The sequence below is a fragment of the Loxodonta africana genome, chromosome 10 (assembly GCF_030014295.1).
Source record: "Loxodonta africana isolate mLoxAfr1 chromosome 10, mLoxAfr1.hap2, whole genome shotgun sequence".
Taxonomy (NCBI): domain Eukaryota; kingdom Metazoa; phylum Chordata; class Mammalia; order Proboscidea; family Elephantidae; genus Loxodonta; species Loxodonta africana.
Window position 1 is genome coordinate 84,008,404 of NC_087351.1, and position 16,638 is coordinate 84,025,041.

Sequence of the window (16,638 nt, forward strand, 5' to 3'; positions counted from 1 at the left end):
GTGACTTGGATCAGGCTCACCAGAGTCTTCAAAGTGACAACTTTACTTTTTCACACTTCAAAGAGGTCTTTTGTAGCATATTTGTCCAATGCACTGTGGCTCCAAGTAAAATGAATCTTTGACAACCTTAATCTTTTCTCCATTTATCACGATGTGGCATATTGGTCCAGTTGTGCAGATTTTTGTTTTCTTTATGTTGAGGTATAATCTATACTGAAGGCTGTGGTCTTTGATCTTCATCAATAAGTGCTTCAAGGCTCTTCACTTTCAGCAAGCAAGGTCATGTCGTCTGCGTATCACAGGTTGTAAATGAGTCTTCCTCCAATCCTGGTCCCATGTTCTTTGTACAGTCCAGCTTCTTGGATTATTTGCTCAACATACAGATTGAATAAGTATGGTGAAAGGATACAACCCTGACACACACCTTTCTTGATTTTAAACCATGCAATATCCTCTTGTTCTGTTCCAACAACTGCTTATGTATAGGTTCCTCGTGAGCACAGATAAGTGTTCAGGAATTCCCATTCTTTGCAATATTATCCGTAATTGGTTATGATCCATGCAGTCAAATGCCTTTGCATAGTTGATAAAACACAGGTAAATATCTCTCCGATATTCTTTTTTAGTAAAGACCCATCTGATACCAGCAGTGATATCGTTTGTTCCACGTCCTCTTCTGAATCCAGCTTGAATTCCTGGCAGTTCCCTGTTGATGTGCTGCTGCAACCATTTTTTAATTATCTTCAGCATAGTTTTACTTGTGCATGATATTAATGATATTGTTCCATAATTTCCACATTCTGCTGGGTCATCTTTCTTAGGAATGGCCACGTATGTGGATCTCTTCCAGCTGGCTAGCCAGGTAGCTGTCTTCCAAATTTCTTGGCATAGATAAGCAAGCGGTTCCAGCATTATGTCTGTCAAAATGGCATGGGGGCAGTGTCTGACCTCCTCCAGCCCCACAAGGGGAAAGGAGAACCATGATCAACAGTGCAAGGCTGACACCCATGAGGTGGAGGCCAGATGAGCCTCCCCTCTCTGCTTGCTATCTTTACCAATTCTGACACTAGCTATCTCTCCCACAGCACTCCTACTGGGTTCAATAATTCGTTGCAGTGGCCAGATAGAACTCATAGACCATACTCACAATTACAGGGTTAAAATATTAGGGAAGTAACAGTTAAAATTCAGGCTCAGAATACTCAGGATACAGTTCTTCTGTCAGGATAGCCCCTCCCCAGTGTTGCTCGAAGGTATGCCTCTCCCTGGCCTTTAGTCTCTGCCCAAAGGTGCTCAGTTTTCCTTCTCTGTGGGCTGGGAAGGCCACTACGCTGTCTCTGCTGCTAGGTCTGTCCTGCTGGTCTCTCCTTCATTGGTGGTAGTAGGCTCCTCCTCTCTGCTCTGGAATTGGCTCTCTTTTAAGACAAAACTAACCAATCCTCTTGGTAGGCCACAATTACCCTATCACGCGGTCCCTGGGTGGGAGTTACAAGACTATGGCTAGAATAGCCACACATAAAAGTAATTAATTGCACCACAACATCCATTTGTTGAAATATCTCAGTTGGTATTTTGTCACATTCCTGGGAACTTGTTTTTTGCCAGTGCCTTCAGCGCAGCTTGGACTTCTTTCAATACCGTTGGTTCTTGATCATATGCTGCCTCTTGGAAGGTTGAACGTTGACTAATTCTTTTTGGTACAGTGACACTGTATTCTTTCCATCTTCTTTTAATGCTTGCTGCGTTGTTCAATTTTTTGCCCATAGAATCCTTCAGTATTGCAAGTTGAGGCTTGAATTTTTTCTTAAGTGCTTTCAGCTTGAGAAATGTCAAGCGTGTTCTTCCCTTTGGTTTTCTAACTCCAGGTCATGGCACATTTCATTATCATAGTTGTAATGCACCAAATGTTACAAGACCCAAATCATGTAGAAACCACCCAATGATGGTCCTTTTGGCCATGTGATTCACGTGAATGGTCCCTTTCAAGAGTACCTTGAATACCTTGAATAGGGAGTGTAAAAACATCTCCACGGTGGAAATAAGTATGGTCTTACCATAGAGCATTTTATTAGCTGTCCAAGAAGCCTAAATTCCAGTCCTGGTTCTCTAACAAGCTCTGGGCAAATCATTTTTGCCATTGTGGGTGTGTTTCCTGGAGAAATGAAAAATCGTACCAGCTCTGTAGACTGAGGTCCAGAGATGTGTTAAACCACAGGGTAAACGCATGGCGCCTTTCTGGTCTCTCATTCATACTCAAAAATTTTGGAGAGAAAACATATCTTTATGTTAAAACAAACACAAATATTCCTCAGTAGAATGCAAGATCAAGATGAATTTTAAGATGAAACTCAAGATTTTATTGACAGAGTTTGAAAAGCAACTGAATTTTCCAAGCTCCTTTGTATCCTAACTTCCCACAAGTGTTTCAGCTTCTGAAATTCTGTCTTTGAGATACCCACTTGAAGTAGAACAGCCTGTTTCTCAGCAGTGCTGGGTAAATGAGTTGTTGTTGTTGTTATATGCCTTTGAGTCAGTTCCAACTCATAGCAACCCTATGAACAACAGAATGAAACACTGCTGAGTCCTGTACCATCCTCACAATTGTTGCTGTGTTTGAGCCCATTGTTGTAGGCACTGTGTCAGTCCATCTCGTTGAGGGTCTTCCTCTTTTTCACTGACCCTCTAGTTTACCAAGCATGATGTCTTTCTGGGACTGGCCCCCCAGATAACACGTTCAAAGTACCTAAGACGAAGTTTCATCATCCTCCTTTCTAAAGAGTATTCTGGTTGTACTTTTTCCAGGACAGAATTGTTTGTTCTTTTGATAGTCCATCATATATTCACTATTCTTTGACAACACCGTAATTCAGATGCATCAAGCCAATGTACTTTGAGTATATCCCACCTGAATTTGGAGACCATCTCAAAAAATGGATTTGATACATGGAACACTAATGAGTGAAGACTAGACGAGTTGTGGGATGACATCAAGGACATTATACGTAAAGAAAGCAAAAGGTCATTAAAAAGACAGGAACAAAGAAAAGACCAAAATGTATGTTCTTGAAAGTAGAGTAGTAGCCAAAGCAAGTAGAAGAAACGGTAAAGTAAAAGAGCTGAACAGAAGATTTCAAAGGGTGGCTCGAAAAGACAGAGTAAAGTATTATAACGAAATGTGCCGAGATTTAGAGTTAGAAAACCAAAAGGGAAGAACAAGCTTGACATTTCTCAAGCTGAAAGAAATGAAAAGTTCAAGGCTGTAGTTGCAATATTGAAGGATTCTATGGACAAAAAATTGACTATGCAGAAAGCATCAAAAGAAGATGGGAGGAATACACAGAGTCACTGTACCAAAAAGAAATGGTGGATGTTAAACCATTTCAGGAGGTAGCATATAATTAAGAACCGATGGTACTGCAGGAAGAAGTCCAAGCTGCACTGAAGGCATTGGTGAAAAACAAGGCTTCAGGAGTTGATGGAATACCATTTGAGATGTTTCAACAAACGGATGCAATGCTGAACACACTCAATGTTCTGTGCCAAGAAATCTGGAAGACAGCTACATGGCCAGCTGCCTGGAAGACATCCATATTTGTGCCCATTGCAAAAAAAGGTGATCCAACAGAATGTGGGTAAATGAGGCATACCTGTAATTTTAAAAGAATATGTTATTTTTAAGAAGATGTAGTATTATAAACTAGCCTAACATGAGTTTGCCCAGAGACTCTGCTTTAAAAAATGGCAAGAAACATTTATAATTGATACATCGTAAGTATCTACATATAGCAAACTGAAATTCTAGAAAAGCTTGTTTTCTTGTGGAGGCAAAGATACTCTTTCTACTTAAACCAGGCCTAATTATCTAGAGTTCAGAATTCATAGTATCTAAAATAATGAGCTTTTAACCTTGTAGAAAACCTTGAAAGTTAAAGAGTTACCCAAAACGAAACTCTTTATTTGAAAAGAGCATTCTAGGGTATCATCTTCCACGTTGTCTTCTTCCGTAAGAATTCTGTCTCTAATGGTGCAAAGCTGATTTTAGTGTCTCTCATTTAGCTCCCTACCATGGTGAATCATTGATAATTACATGTTAAGAATTCATTTCTTGCCCTCACAGCTCATTCTAGAGGCTTCTAATTATTGGTGGGTTTTCAGTATATGTTTGTCTAAAGTTCTATCAGTTAATAAATAGGTATGTAAGAAGCCTATGAGTTTAAGCGTTTAGGAGTCAAATGCACAGCTGATGCTCACACATTCCCTGCTAAGCATTTCCCCTTCCTTAGTTCAAGTTAAATCACATCTGTTTCCTGAGAAAGTGAAATTGGTAAGAGAAGAAATTGCCAATTTTCAAACAAATGATATTATTAAATATTTCTGGATCCTTACAGGGTTCCTTCTAGAAAATCTAGTAAATCTGGATTTCAGTATCTTTTGCTTAATTTTTTTAAAAAATAATAACATGATCAAATTAAAATTATACAGTTGTCAGCATTCAAGCCAGACAGTTCACAGTAAAAAAAAAAAAAAAGGAAAATTGCCTTCTGATGCTGTCATAATTAGGCCGTAATGCATACAGAGTTCTCTCTGAGTTATCTTCTCTCCAGTTAGAAAATGAAACATCGAATGACACTTTTCTTTGTCATGAAGTGAACTGGGTAGTCTTTTTTTTTTTTTTTTTAATAAACTTGTAAAAACCAACAAATGGCCATTTCATGACATCTTCTGACAATGTAGCTTTTACATTTCACCAATAATATAATTTGTACGTTGGTACCCTGAGGTTGGTGATTTTTATTTATTCTGTTTTCACAAAAAATCATTTTTTGAAAAACAAAGCTGATTATCTTAAACTTTTCTGTAAAAAATAATGAAACCGATATCTTCAATTTAATTTGAAAGATGCCTGTCCTCTGATTATGACCTTCATATTCTGGGTGTTGAGAGCAGGTAAATGAGGAAACAAATTTGTGTTGCTTCCCTAGTTCTTAGTACAATTGCATAATTTGTGTCTTTTCAATAATTAGATAATTTGGAAAGAGGGATGTTTGACGTGTTACAATGATCTTTTCCCGCCATCTCGCAGTTTGCTGAGGTTGTCTGATAAGGTCTTGGAACGTGAGGTAAAACGTGTAACCTCTCGGCTTCCATTTAACTTCTGATGTTGCTTTAGGAAAAACTTAATTTTTTTCTTTGGAGATGAAAAGTAGCTCATTGTTAACAGATTTCATATGGTCCTTTTCTTAACCTGTTTTCAGCATTGTGTATGGAGAAGAAAAGACTAGAACAAACTTTCCTAACTCAATTTTATTTAAAAGCAGTGAGAAAGGAAAATATTTTTTCTCACAAATTGTCAGAATCAAATACCAAAAGTAGAGAATTCAGAGCAAAGAATAGCTTGGTTCAAAAATATGATTTTAAAGTGCCATTACTATTATGATAAAAATGAAATTTTATTACTCAAAATCCAATTTTAAAATTATGCTTTCGTGTGGTTGCATAATGCCTCACACATGGGTCCACAGATAATATTTAATTTTATTACACATTTAATCCATTTCTTTTGCATCATGCACCTTTTATACTTTCAGTACAAATAGCCTCCTTTAAGGACATCATATCCAAATGAAAAACAGATTTGTGTTCTTAGAGAATGTAAGCCTGTTCTGAAAGATAATGTGTCTATAGTATGCCCCTTGGAAATAATCGGTAGTTATTTAAAATGTCTTTTATGAAGAATATTACAATAAATCTTTTCTCCCCCTTGTAGTTCTGATTTGTTTACTGTTTGTTAATGAAAAGTTTTTATTTTAAGCTCTGGGTTTTTTGGTCTCACAAAATTTTATATTCTGTAAATCTTAAATGTGATTGGATGAAAAATATGCTCATGTTGAACAGGAATATGTATTGTTTCTTGTGGAAAAAATGAACACTGATTTTACTTCTGGAGTGTCTTTACCTTTGAGAAAGAGTATTTTTAGTCTCATGCATATTTCATGAGACTAATGAGTATTTCACCCCTCTTCCTCTTTATCTTTTAGTGTGGCAGTCACCAGGTCCAGAGATGTGCCTTCCTTTGGGCCTCCCATCCCCAAAGGAGTCACTTTCCCTAAATCGAATGTGTTCAGGGACTTCCTTTTGGCCAAAGTGATTAATGCAGAGAATGCTGCTCATAAATCAGAAAAGTTCCGGGCCATGGCTACTCGGACCCGCCAGGAATACCTGAAAGATCTGGCAGAAAAGAATGTCACCAACACCCCTATTGATCCTTCTGGCAAGTTCCCATTCATCTCTCTGGCCTCCAAGAAGAAGGAGAAGTCCAAGCCATATCCAGGAGCTGAGCTCAGTAGCATGGGTGCCATTGTGTGGGCAATTCGGGCCAAAGACTACAACCAGGCTATGGAAATCGACTGTCTTTTGGGGATCTCCAATGAGTTCATTGTCCTCATTGAACAGGAAACAAAGAGCGTGGTTTTCAATTGCTCCTGCAGAGATGTGATAGGGTGGACTTCAACTGACAACAGCCTCAAAATTTTCTATGAACGAGGAGAATGTGTTTCTGTGGAGAGTTTCATAAACAATGAGGATATCAAAGAGATTGTCAAAAGGTTACAGGTGAGTCTTTTCTTTCTCCTTACCAACATCTCATTTCCATTTCGTAAAGCTTTCAGTACAGACTAGAGCCAAGTTACTTGTGCTCTTTTCTTAGCTTGTCTGAGCACTCCCGTGATGATGTGAAGAAACAAAGTTTATTGTACACTCATGTTTTCCATCATTTTTTCTAAAGGAAGTCCAGAACAAGTGGGAGAAGACACATTTTATTAGGTGTTTGTGTTGGAAACCTGTTGGCATGTGACATGACGTCACTGCCATGGTGACTGATGTTGCAACTCAGCCAATCTGCTTTAGCTGTTGAAAAGAGTCTTTTGATTAAGTAACAGCGCCTTGAATGTTTTTAAGGGCAAAATGAGTAGCAGAATGCAGTTTGTCTCTGCTGCCAGCTTCCCGTAGGTCTCTGTTAGGCTTTCCTTGTAACTCCAGGGATGCCATTGAGCTCTCTGGATGCTACAAATATTTTCCTTTTGGCCTAATGAATAGAGACCAGTGAAGGGTAAATAACCAGTCTGCTCTTCAGCTGGCTGTCAGGTATTCAGAAATAACCCTGCTTGCAATTTTCTGCTTGCACATCTACTGTTTAATATCCTATCGCATTAAGCTATGATATCTTTTGTTTCCTTTTCTAGTTTGTGTCAAAAGGTTGTGAATCAGTGGAGATGACTCTGCGGAGGAATGGGCTGGGACAGCTTGGCTTCCATGTCAACTATGAGGGCATCGTGGCTGATGTAGAGCCCTATGGCTATGCCTGGCAGGCAGGCCTAAGGCAGGGCAGCCGGCTGGTAGAGATCTGCAAAGTGGCAGTGGCCACTCTGAGCCATGAGCAGATGATCGATCTCCTGAGAACATCCGTCACAGTGAAGGTGGTCATTATCCCCCCCCATGATGACTGCACCCCACGGAGGTAGGTCTGAGTAGGCAGCTGTGAGCCTTGGACTCCAGGGCAGGGTTGTGTACCGTGTAGAACATCTCCTAGTGGATAGTAGGGTGTTGTGAAGAGCAGTAGATTCCATGTGATGCTGCAAAGTTCGATCCATGGAAGTCTGACTCAGGACACAGCTCCTTTTCAGCATGTGGTAGCAGCAGCTGGAAGGAACGACTGACTTGGACCATTCCCAGGATTTACATCTCTGGATTCATAAAGGTGCTGTTACAGATAGAGGAATCTGGTAATATTCATTGTAAGCATCTTGCACCAGTAGCTGAGAGACTTCGAACACATTAAAAGACACTGAGCATCTCAGAATGCCAGATTTTTCTCTTTTATGTTCTACTACATTCTTACTCGTCTGTATCTCCCGTTTGTATCCAGTTGCTGTCCAAAACTCAAAGTATTATTTTGGCCCCTGTTATCTCCGCCTGGAGAGCTGAGCGTGACTTACCAAGCTTTTTCTTAACTGCATCTGGGTGTGCCAAGAATTGGCTTCAAATGAGCTGGTCCTGCTGGTGATGGTTAGGTAGTTTGGTTCCCAGCCTTTTCCCAGAGGGAAAGCCCAGGAGCTCCCTGCCCCTCTCAGCTTCTGCCAAGCCAACAGGACTGTTTAAAATTCAGCTTTCTTGTCTCTAGGGGATGCTTCATGAGTGACCAAGTTTAATCAACTGTTTTTTTTCTCCTTTGGGTATACACATGCTATTTTTGCTAGTTTTTTTTTCAATCTGTTAATTTCTTTGAACCCATTATTTTCTAGGAATTTCTTTTAAACTTTGGCAGTTCTTAGGCCTCCTCAAGCCAAGACAATGTTCTTTATCCTTTTTTCCCACCAAAATAACCCAGTCCTGCACCTGAGTGCTCATGATTTGTGAGCATCAGATGATAGGATGTAAATGGTTTTGGTTGGCTCTTCTTGTCCTTTATATAGTAAGCAGTGATGATCAAAATGTTTCTGTTCCTTAAACCAATTGTCCCAGACCAGACTGTTCTCAGGACAGTGTTTCTAAGAACTACTAACCTCTCAGTTGGCCCAGAGAGGATGTGTTACGTCAGAATACAGTGAAACCCCTTTATCTGTTAGTTTCAAGGAATGCTATCTTTTGGATTACTGGATTTCCCTGGAACCAAAATATATATCCAAAACTGTTTATTTCCACTCTTTTGGGAGGCAGTTTTTTTAAATTTCTGTGATGCACATCTCCTGCCTTGGCCAAGCGGGTCTCATGGACCGTATTAGCCTTTTCTGGTTTCTTGGAGCACATCATCATTGTTATGCTTGAAGTACGATTCAAGAATGACTTTTGGAGTCAGCCAGAAGGGTAGTCGGTTCTCTGACTGCTCCACACTCCTCCTGTGTTTTTCTGTGTCACTGGGTGTCTCCTTCAAGTTGTCTACTTCACTGTTCCTGAACAGCCAGCTATAGACTAGAGAAGAAGCCAAGCTTTGTCAATTGCTGACCGTAATTACACATACTACAGAGTTACAGACTCTGGTCTAGGGACACTACTCAAAAATGAAACCCAGAGATCTTGTGACATCATCATACCTGCTCAGAGGTCTTTCTCCTTATTTCTAATTCCCAGGTTTGTATTCAGGGGGAAGGTAGAAAATAAGTTGTGAGTGTGGATAGAATGGGGCAACATTACCAACATTGAAATTGCAAGTAATTGATACTAGAAAGATGGATCCAAAGTCCTGGACCTGATCAATGGTACTTTCATGTGCCAGAGCACTTTTGTATGCCTTTAATCCTCGTAACAACCCTATGAGGTAATAGTACTATTATTATTGCCCTTTTAAAGGACATGAAGACTCAGAAAGGTTAGTAACTTCCCAAGCTCATCTGGGCATTTAAGCAGATAGAAGGCTGTCTAACTCCAGAACCCATGCTCTTAACCGCTACCTCGAATGCTTGGGGTAGGAATCCTTTTCTTACTCACCAGCATAAGCAGTGGTAAGGTGGGAAACCACCAGAGGGAGGGTGGGAGGGAAACCCTGATTTGCAGCATTTGCTGATTTCCAAGGTGTAAGTACTCCCTACCTGACTGCCTTTAAGCTGTAGATACCACAGATAGAGTCGGGATAGATGCACACACCAGCCAGTACAGGGCGGCTCCAGCACATCGCTGAATGAGCGAGCTCTCTTGCTCTTAATCTCTCGACAGTGCTGGTAGTGACATTCATTACAGTAGGGTGTTAGAACGTAGGAGAGGTTGGGATGAAGGACCAGTGCCTTACAAAGCCACTGCCGGCCCTCAGAGCCACACACTGTCCCTTTAGCCCCAGAACAGTTTCCGCCTGAAAAGCCCCTCTCTGTAGACCTCTGGGCAGATGGGAAATTGCTGCCACTGATGCCTTTGAGGGCTGAAAGCTTGCACTCCCCTTCACTCTTCAGAAACAACTTCAAAGAGAACAGTTGAGGCATTAACACCTTGCTGCAATTTTCAACAAAATAAGATAATGCTCTTTCTGTCATTTTTTCCTTCTCCTCCGCACTTCACACTCCCACTGCTGTTTTCCTAGCAACTAATTACTCTATTCTTTGACTAGTCACTCACTTCTTCCTTTGTCAGCTGTTAGTGAAGCTCCAATGCGAGGCAGAATAGGCTCCAGGCAGCCTGCCCCAGCCGGCCACCTGTTCTCAAGGTAGCCAGCCAGGGTCCTGAATGGGTCACAGGCACCACCGTGGCTCTTGTATGTCATCACAAACACGCATGGATTTGTGTGTGTATATGGGAGAGTCAATAGTTTTGAATAGCCAGGTTTTTTTTTTTTTTTTTTTTTTTGTAATGTAAAAGCCAATTTAACAACAACAAAAATGTTACTTAAATAACAAATGTAAAATAGGACTGTTTTCCCTGTTCTTGGAAAATAAGCAGACCCCTGTGGGGATTGCCTCCAAATTAAATATGCTTAGAGTGAAGAAGAGACAAGGAAAGTAAACAAAATTTCCAAGCCCCACTATGTGCTGGGCTTTTTATTGAATCCTCCTGGCAGCTTTAATTCCATTAAAATGATGACAAGAATGAGGCTTGGAGAGGTTGAGTAACTGCTCAAAGAGCAAAAAAACCTTCAGCGAGGACAAAGCAATCCTGGCAGAAACAGCTTGTAATGCTCTCTGCAACTTCACCAGAAGGCTCAGAGAGGCTGAGACGTCACGGGGGAGGGGCTCCGCCCCCTCCGCCCACCGACCGCCCTGGAGTGTTTGACCAAAGTTAACACACTGCTGTCTCTGACCTCTGCATCTTCAGTGCATTGTCTTAGTATGATGAAAAATACCACACCATGGTGTTGTGACGTTCTGGATGGATGGTTTTGTATGAGAGTGACACATTTATTCTGCTAAGGGCGACTAGCCTACAGTTTTTTTTAAAGAAAACAATCAAGGGTCATTTAAAAGGAAGAGCTGAAAATAAAGTTACATAAAAGGATCAAGTTGCCTCTTTTAAATAAGAAATGAGTCAGAGTTTTTTGTTTTTTCATTTTAAAAAACAAGTATTTTAAATTACAAGAGCACGCCACTTTAGTCAGAAGGGCTGTTAGACATCATCTGGTTACAGTCTCTTCATTTTTCAGATGAGGAATTTAGGTTCAAAGAGTTTTTTTTTTTTTTTTTTTCGTAATCCAGTGTCACATGGCTTGACAGGACAGAGCCTGCCCAAACCTATGACTTTTCTGACTCACAGCTCTTTAATTGGGTTTTATAAAAGTTCTAGGTTTTCCTTTCTATCAAGGAAGCTGTGTCTATCAACGATGCCCTGAGTGAGATGCAGTAGTCACTATAGGGTAAGGGAAGTTTGGGGGTCTAGGGTAGAAATATTCCTCAGTTAGTGACTGAAACAACAGGATAGATTAATTCTCTGGGTTCAAATCCCAATTCTACCACTTTCTAGCTGTATAACCTTGGGCAGATTAATCTCTTCAGGCCTCATCTCTAAATGGGGATTATGACAACCAAAAAAACCAAACCTATTGCCACGGAGTCGATTCCTACTCATAGCAACCCTATAGGACAGAGTAGAACTGCCCTATATGGATTTCAGGGAGCACCTGGTAGATTCGAACTGCCGACTTTTTGGTTAGCAGCCATAGCTCTTAACCACTAGGCCACCAGGGCTTCCGGGGACTGTGGTAGTACTTACTTTGTAGAGTTGTTGTAAGCTAGATCAGTGTCTGGCCCATAGTAAGCTAGAACTGTTAGAATTATTGTGCTAACACCAAGTTTTACTTACAATGATCTAATAAAATCCTTTTATGAACTTTTAGGTGTGGCATTAAGAGTCAGCTTTTATCTTTATTCTTCAGGATACTTTGTGCTTCTCAATTCTGTATATCATTCTTACATTCTGCAGCGATAAGCAAGAGGTGAGAAAGCTAGTGGGTGATTATCCTCTAAAGAGTGATGGAAATGCAATACAGGCTATGGAGAATACCAAGTATTTGGCTCTGGGGGTCTTTTGACCAGTTTTACCAGTAAATGTTATGCAGCTTTAAAGAATATTTCAAGGGGTGTTTAAACTAGAAGAAACGTTAGTAATTATAAATTCACAGTCTCTCATTTTACAAAGAAAGAAACTAAAGCCCAAAGATGAAAGCATCTTGTCTGTCTGGTTTACATTATTACCATCTTCATCATTCATTTACTTACCTACTTTCTGCCTTACCACAGAATGGACTTGAAGCAGCTTGTGAAGGTACGTGTACAGTACCAAAAAATAATCAACCAGGGAATCTGTTGAGGGAAAGGGGATTAGTGAAGGGAAGAAATGGTCTAGGGAAACATTTTGGAAAGTTATTGCCCAAAACACATGATATTAAAGTTCTGTGCATGCTACTGGCTCCTAGCAGCATACAGAAAGGGGCAAAGGTGTTATGATTCATTGAGCTTATAAGTTAAAACAGACCATTGCTAAAGAGAAGCAAAGCTAGTCCTGATTTTGGAGCTGAGAGAAATTTTCCTATGGATTACTGCAAATTTTTATTAATATTCCATTGGTCTAATGTTATTATATGTATAGGTCTAGAGCACTGGATACTGTATAACATGCTGTATTTACTCAGAAAAGTGGTTGCTGTTGTTAGTTGCCACTGAATCACTTCCAACTCATGGCAACCCCATGTGTGCAGAGTAGAACTGAGAACTGCCCCACAGGGTGTTCAAGGCTATGACCTTTCTGAAGCAGATCGCTAGGCACCTGTGGGTGGATTTGAACCACCAGACTTTCAGCTAGTAGTCGAGTGCCTAACTATTACTTAGAAATAGAAGACTTAAAATTATACTGCAGTAATATGTTTATTAACAAAATAAGTGTCCCAAGGGCATATTTTTGTCAGAAATATCAGTATCAAAGCTAGAAATTACTTAAAGGTAATGTCAAAAGTGCCATAAAGCAATGTTTTGCAAACTGCAGGTCATAACTCTCAAGTAGGTCATAAAATCAATTTAAGGAGTTCTACCCTTTTTTTTTTTTTTTTCATGAAATGTAATAACAGAATATAACAAAATGGAAAATGTCAGGGTTAGGATCTGTGTATTTTTGTTGTTGTACTCTATCACAGTGTAGAATGTATTTTTTACCAGTGGTTGTGGTCCACAAAGTTGAAAAGCCACTGCCATTAAGGCTTACAATGGGTACAGAGGAGCCCTGGCCTAAGGGTCAGGTTAAGGTTGACCTGGGCTTCTGGGGAGTCAGAGGAGTGGTAGGAAAACCCCAGGAAATAGTACCCATTGCAGGCTGAGGCTAAGACTGAACAGGGCAAAGAGCTCCAGCCAACGCTGTTGTTCACCCTGAGCACGTGCTCCAAAAGAGCACTTTTCAAACACTAGACTATCGCGAACATGGAGGAGGAAGCATTGTGGAGTACATGTTTGAGACATCAGAGCTATACCGTAAGGTATAAAGCCAGTGTCGTCAAAGAGTGGCCCCTTCTGGAGTACATGTTCTCCCACCAACCAAATGCAGAAGCCCTTCCATTGTGCTCACCTCCCATGCCACATGTCCTCCGGAGCTACACCCCCCATCTAATGAGACCTTCAGCTGGCTACCCTTCTTTGCCTTTCATCAGAGATCTGGAGGGGAAGATGCCCTTTTGACCTGTGCTGTCTAGTATGGGAGCCATGAGCTATCTCTGGCTATGGAACACTTATAATGTGGCTAATCCCAGTGGAGGCCTGCTGTACGTATAACATACACACCAGATTTTGTAAAGAAAAAAGAATGCAAAGCATTAATTTTTTTTTAATATTGATTACATATTAAAATGATAATATTTTGAATACAACCCAATTCCAACTCATAACGACCCTGTAAGACCGAACTGCCCCATAGAGTTTCCAAGGCTGTAAATCTTTATGGAAGCAGACTGCCACATCTTTCTCCCCATGGGAGTGGCTGGTGGGTTCAAACCGCTGACCTTTTAGTTTGCAACTGAGCACTTTTAACCCCTGCACCACTGGGGCTACTGTAGTGCCTCCTAAAGGGCTGTTTCTTTAATAATCACTGTTAACCCCTCCTTTCCAAATTTTCTCACCTGCTTCCCGATTCTTGAAATTCCTCTCAGAAAAATATTTTTTTCGCTTGATGGAATTCACATATACAGTTTGAGTTAATGGTTTAGTGAAAGTAGATTTTTTCAGTAATTGTCTAATAACCAAGTTAATAACTGGTAGAACTCTCCGTGGTTGTTTGGATGAAGAGAATGGAAAATGGGTTCCAGGTTTCCTAAGGTTTGGGGATTGGGATACTGGCACAAAAACGGCAGGACTAACATGACAGAAGACGAAACTGTCTGCCCTTTAATTCTGTCAGGTTGCTGCATGGGGACAGCCCTGCTACGGGGAAATTTCTGGCTTTGAAAAAAGTCTGGTTTCAGATTATGCTTGTTCCCTAGAAATTTGATAATTGTAGCATTTCCGTAATTGGTATTTTCTTTCCTCCTGTGCTAAATTTGGCTCTCAGTTTGAATTCCAAGATTTCTCCCCACTTTGACTATCAGGAGGTGTTCCAACAAATTCAAAACTGTACCCCCCCTTTTTTTTTTTTAGCCTAATACACAGGTGAAGGCTGTGCAAAGCTGACTGCTTATTTCCTCATTTCCTCATGCTCAGGGGTCTGCTCCTCTACGCACCATCCTGGCGGCCTTCCCTCCTCGGGTTTCACTACCCACTCTGGCTCCACCTGGTGACTGTGTCTCCTTGTTTTTGCAAAGATTCCATATCTCAGACTCAACAATTGGGATTGAGTAAACGAAAATACTAGTATAATATTTCCTGGAGTTTATTTTTTGAAACGAAAATAATTATAGTACCTAATGATTGAAAGATGGTTTGAAACAGAGGATGAATTTTTTGATCCGTTTCAACTGTTAATGAGAATCAGTGTGGTTCCACCAACCAGGAAAAGCAATATTAGTTTTTCCTCTCCCTGTGCTCTCCCCGTAATAGGAGTTGCTCTGAAACCTACCGCATGCCAGTGATGGAGTACAAAATGAACGAAGGGGTTTCGTACGAGTTCAAATTTCCTTTCCGAAATAACAACAAATGGCAGAGGAATGCCAATAAGGGGGCCCATTCGCCTCAAGTCCCATCCCAGGTACAGAGTCCCATGGCCTCGCGACTGAATGCTGGAAAGGGAGACGGGAAGATGCCTCCTCCCGAAAGAGCCACCAACATTCCTCGAAGCATCTCCAGTGACGGACGTCCACTGGAGAGGCGGTGAGTTGCCCTTCAAAGGTTTGCTCTAAATCTGTGCCCAAATTGAATTAAAACCACACCTGTAAGCACTAGCTTTAGGCCTTCGTCTCTTTTACTAGAAACCAAGAATTGAAACTGTGATGCACGCGCTAGTGGCTTTCAAAGTGTGGTAGCATTCTAAAGCCGTCGAATAAAGGGGGATATGATATACTCCAGAAAAGCATTCAGCTCTGTACAATGGTGTTGATTCTTTGTTCTTAAATTTCCTCATGGAAGCAACAGAAATCACCACTGCACACTTAGCAGTCACATGGATTAGGACTGAGCACACCATGGATTAGGGGTGGGCATGCTCTTTGAAGTGGTAGTGACTATATTACCATCTTTGACAGTCTGTCTTTTTGGGACAAGTGACATGATAGTAGCAACTGAACACAGGCGTTTGGTTGAGGAACTGTATTTGTGTCACTTAGTTGGTAAAGGATTGTGAGAAAGGAAAACGAAGTATAGCACGTACATTTTTTCCACTGCTGTGAAAGTTGAAGAAAACAGTGGGGAGAAGGCATCACATAGAATATGTTAAAATATTCAGTCCTGAGTAAAATTAGCAAATGGGAGAGGGATTGAGGGAACCCAGAAGGTAAAAAACCCAGGATTTATTAGTAAATTGTAAGCCATAGTGAAATCCCTTGTAAATGATAACTGGTTAGCTCTGTGTTTACAAGGATGTGCTGTCACTTCCTTTTTTTGGAATTCACTGTGAAATACATGCAGCACTTTGAACTAGAGTCCGTGTCTGGATTTGGCTGGTAGAGGCAAATAGACCTTTTGTGTTTATTAACCTTGCTTTTGGTTCCAATCCTACTTCCTGTAGCTTTGTGTTTACAAGAGCTTTATTTAAACTAGACTAAATGCTTTTAAAATATGAATTAAAAATTGGATATAAGATTTTTAAAAATTGTACTGTAAGTTAGTTGTTAGTTGCTATCGAGTTGATTCTGGCTCATGGCGAACCCCATGTGTGCAGAGTAGAACAACTTCATAGGGTTTTCAATCTCTGTGACCTTCTGGAAGCAGATCTCCAGGCTTGTCTTCCAAGGTGTCCCAGGGTGGGTTTGAACCACCAGCCTTTGAGCACTTAACCATTCGTACCATCCAGGGACCCCACTATGAGTTTAGTTAGCCTCAAATTACATAGGCTAATGGAAGAGACAGCTTAGCTGGTTAATTTGCTAGTCACCTGCTAGAAGAAGCCAACTTCTTTCTGTCCATCCACTGTCCTTTCCCTGTCACTTTTGCTTGTCTTGATCATGTCTCAGCATGTTTTTGTGCCCCCCTCACTGGAAAGGGGCTGGAAGTCTTGAGAACTGGGAGAGGTCTCTGTTCCAGGAGCTGTGGTGGG

The 16,638-nt window shown here is 40.8% G+C and overlaps 1 protein-coding gene across 37 annotated transcripts in view; it reads left to right on the forward strand.

The window, feature by feature from the left end:
- SIPA1L1 (signal induced proliferation associated 1 like 1) overlaps nucleotides 1–16,638 on the forward strand; it is a 410,589-nt gene that overhangs the window by 334,559 nt on the left and 59,392 nt on the right. For 36 of the 37 annotated variants that reach the window (XM_064292697.1, XM_064292696.1, XM_064292698.1 and 33 more), the window contains 3 exons: nucleotides 6,039–6,612; nucleotides 7,242–7,516; nucleotides 14,988–15,257. In XM_064292697.1, coding sequence (XP_064148767.1) covers nucleotides 6,039–6,612; nucleotides 7,242–7,516; nucleotides 14,988–15,257 — 1,119 coding nt within the window. The remainder of the gene's footprint in view (nucleotides 1–6,038; nucleotides 6,613–7,241; nucleotides 7,517–14,987; nucleotides 15,258–16,638) is intronic. The other variant, XM_064292694.1, reaches the window with a different exon arrangement.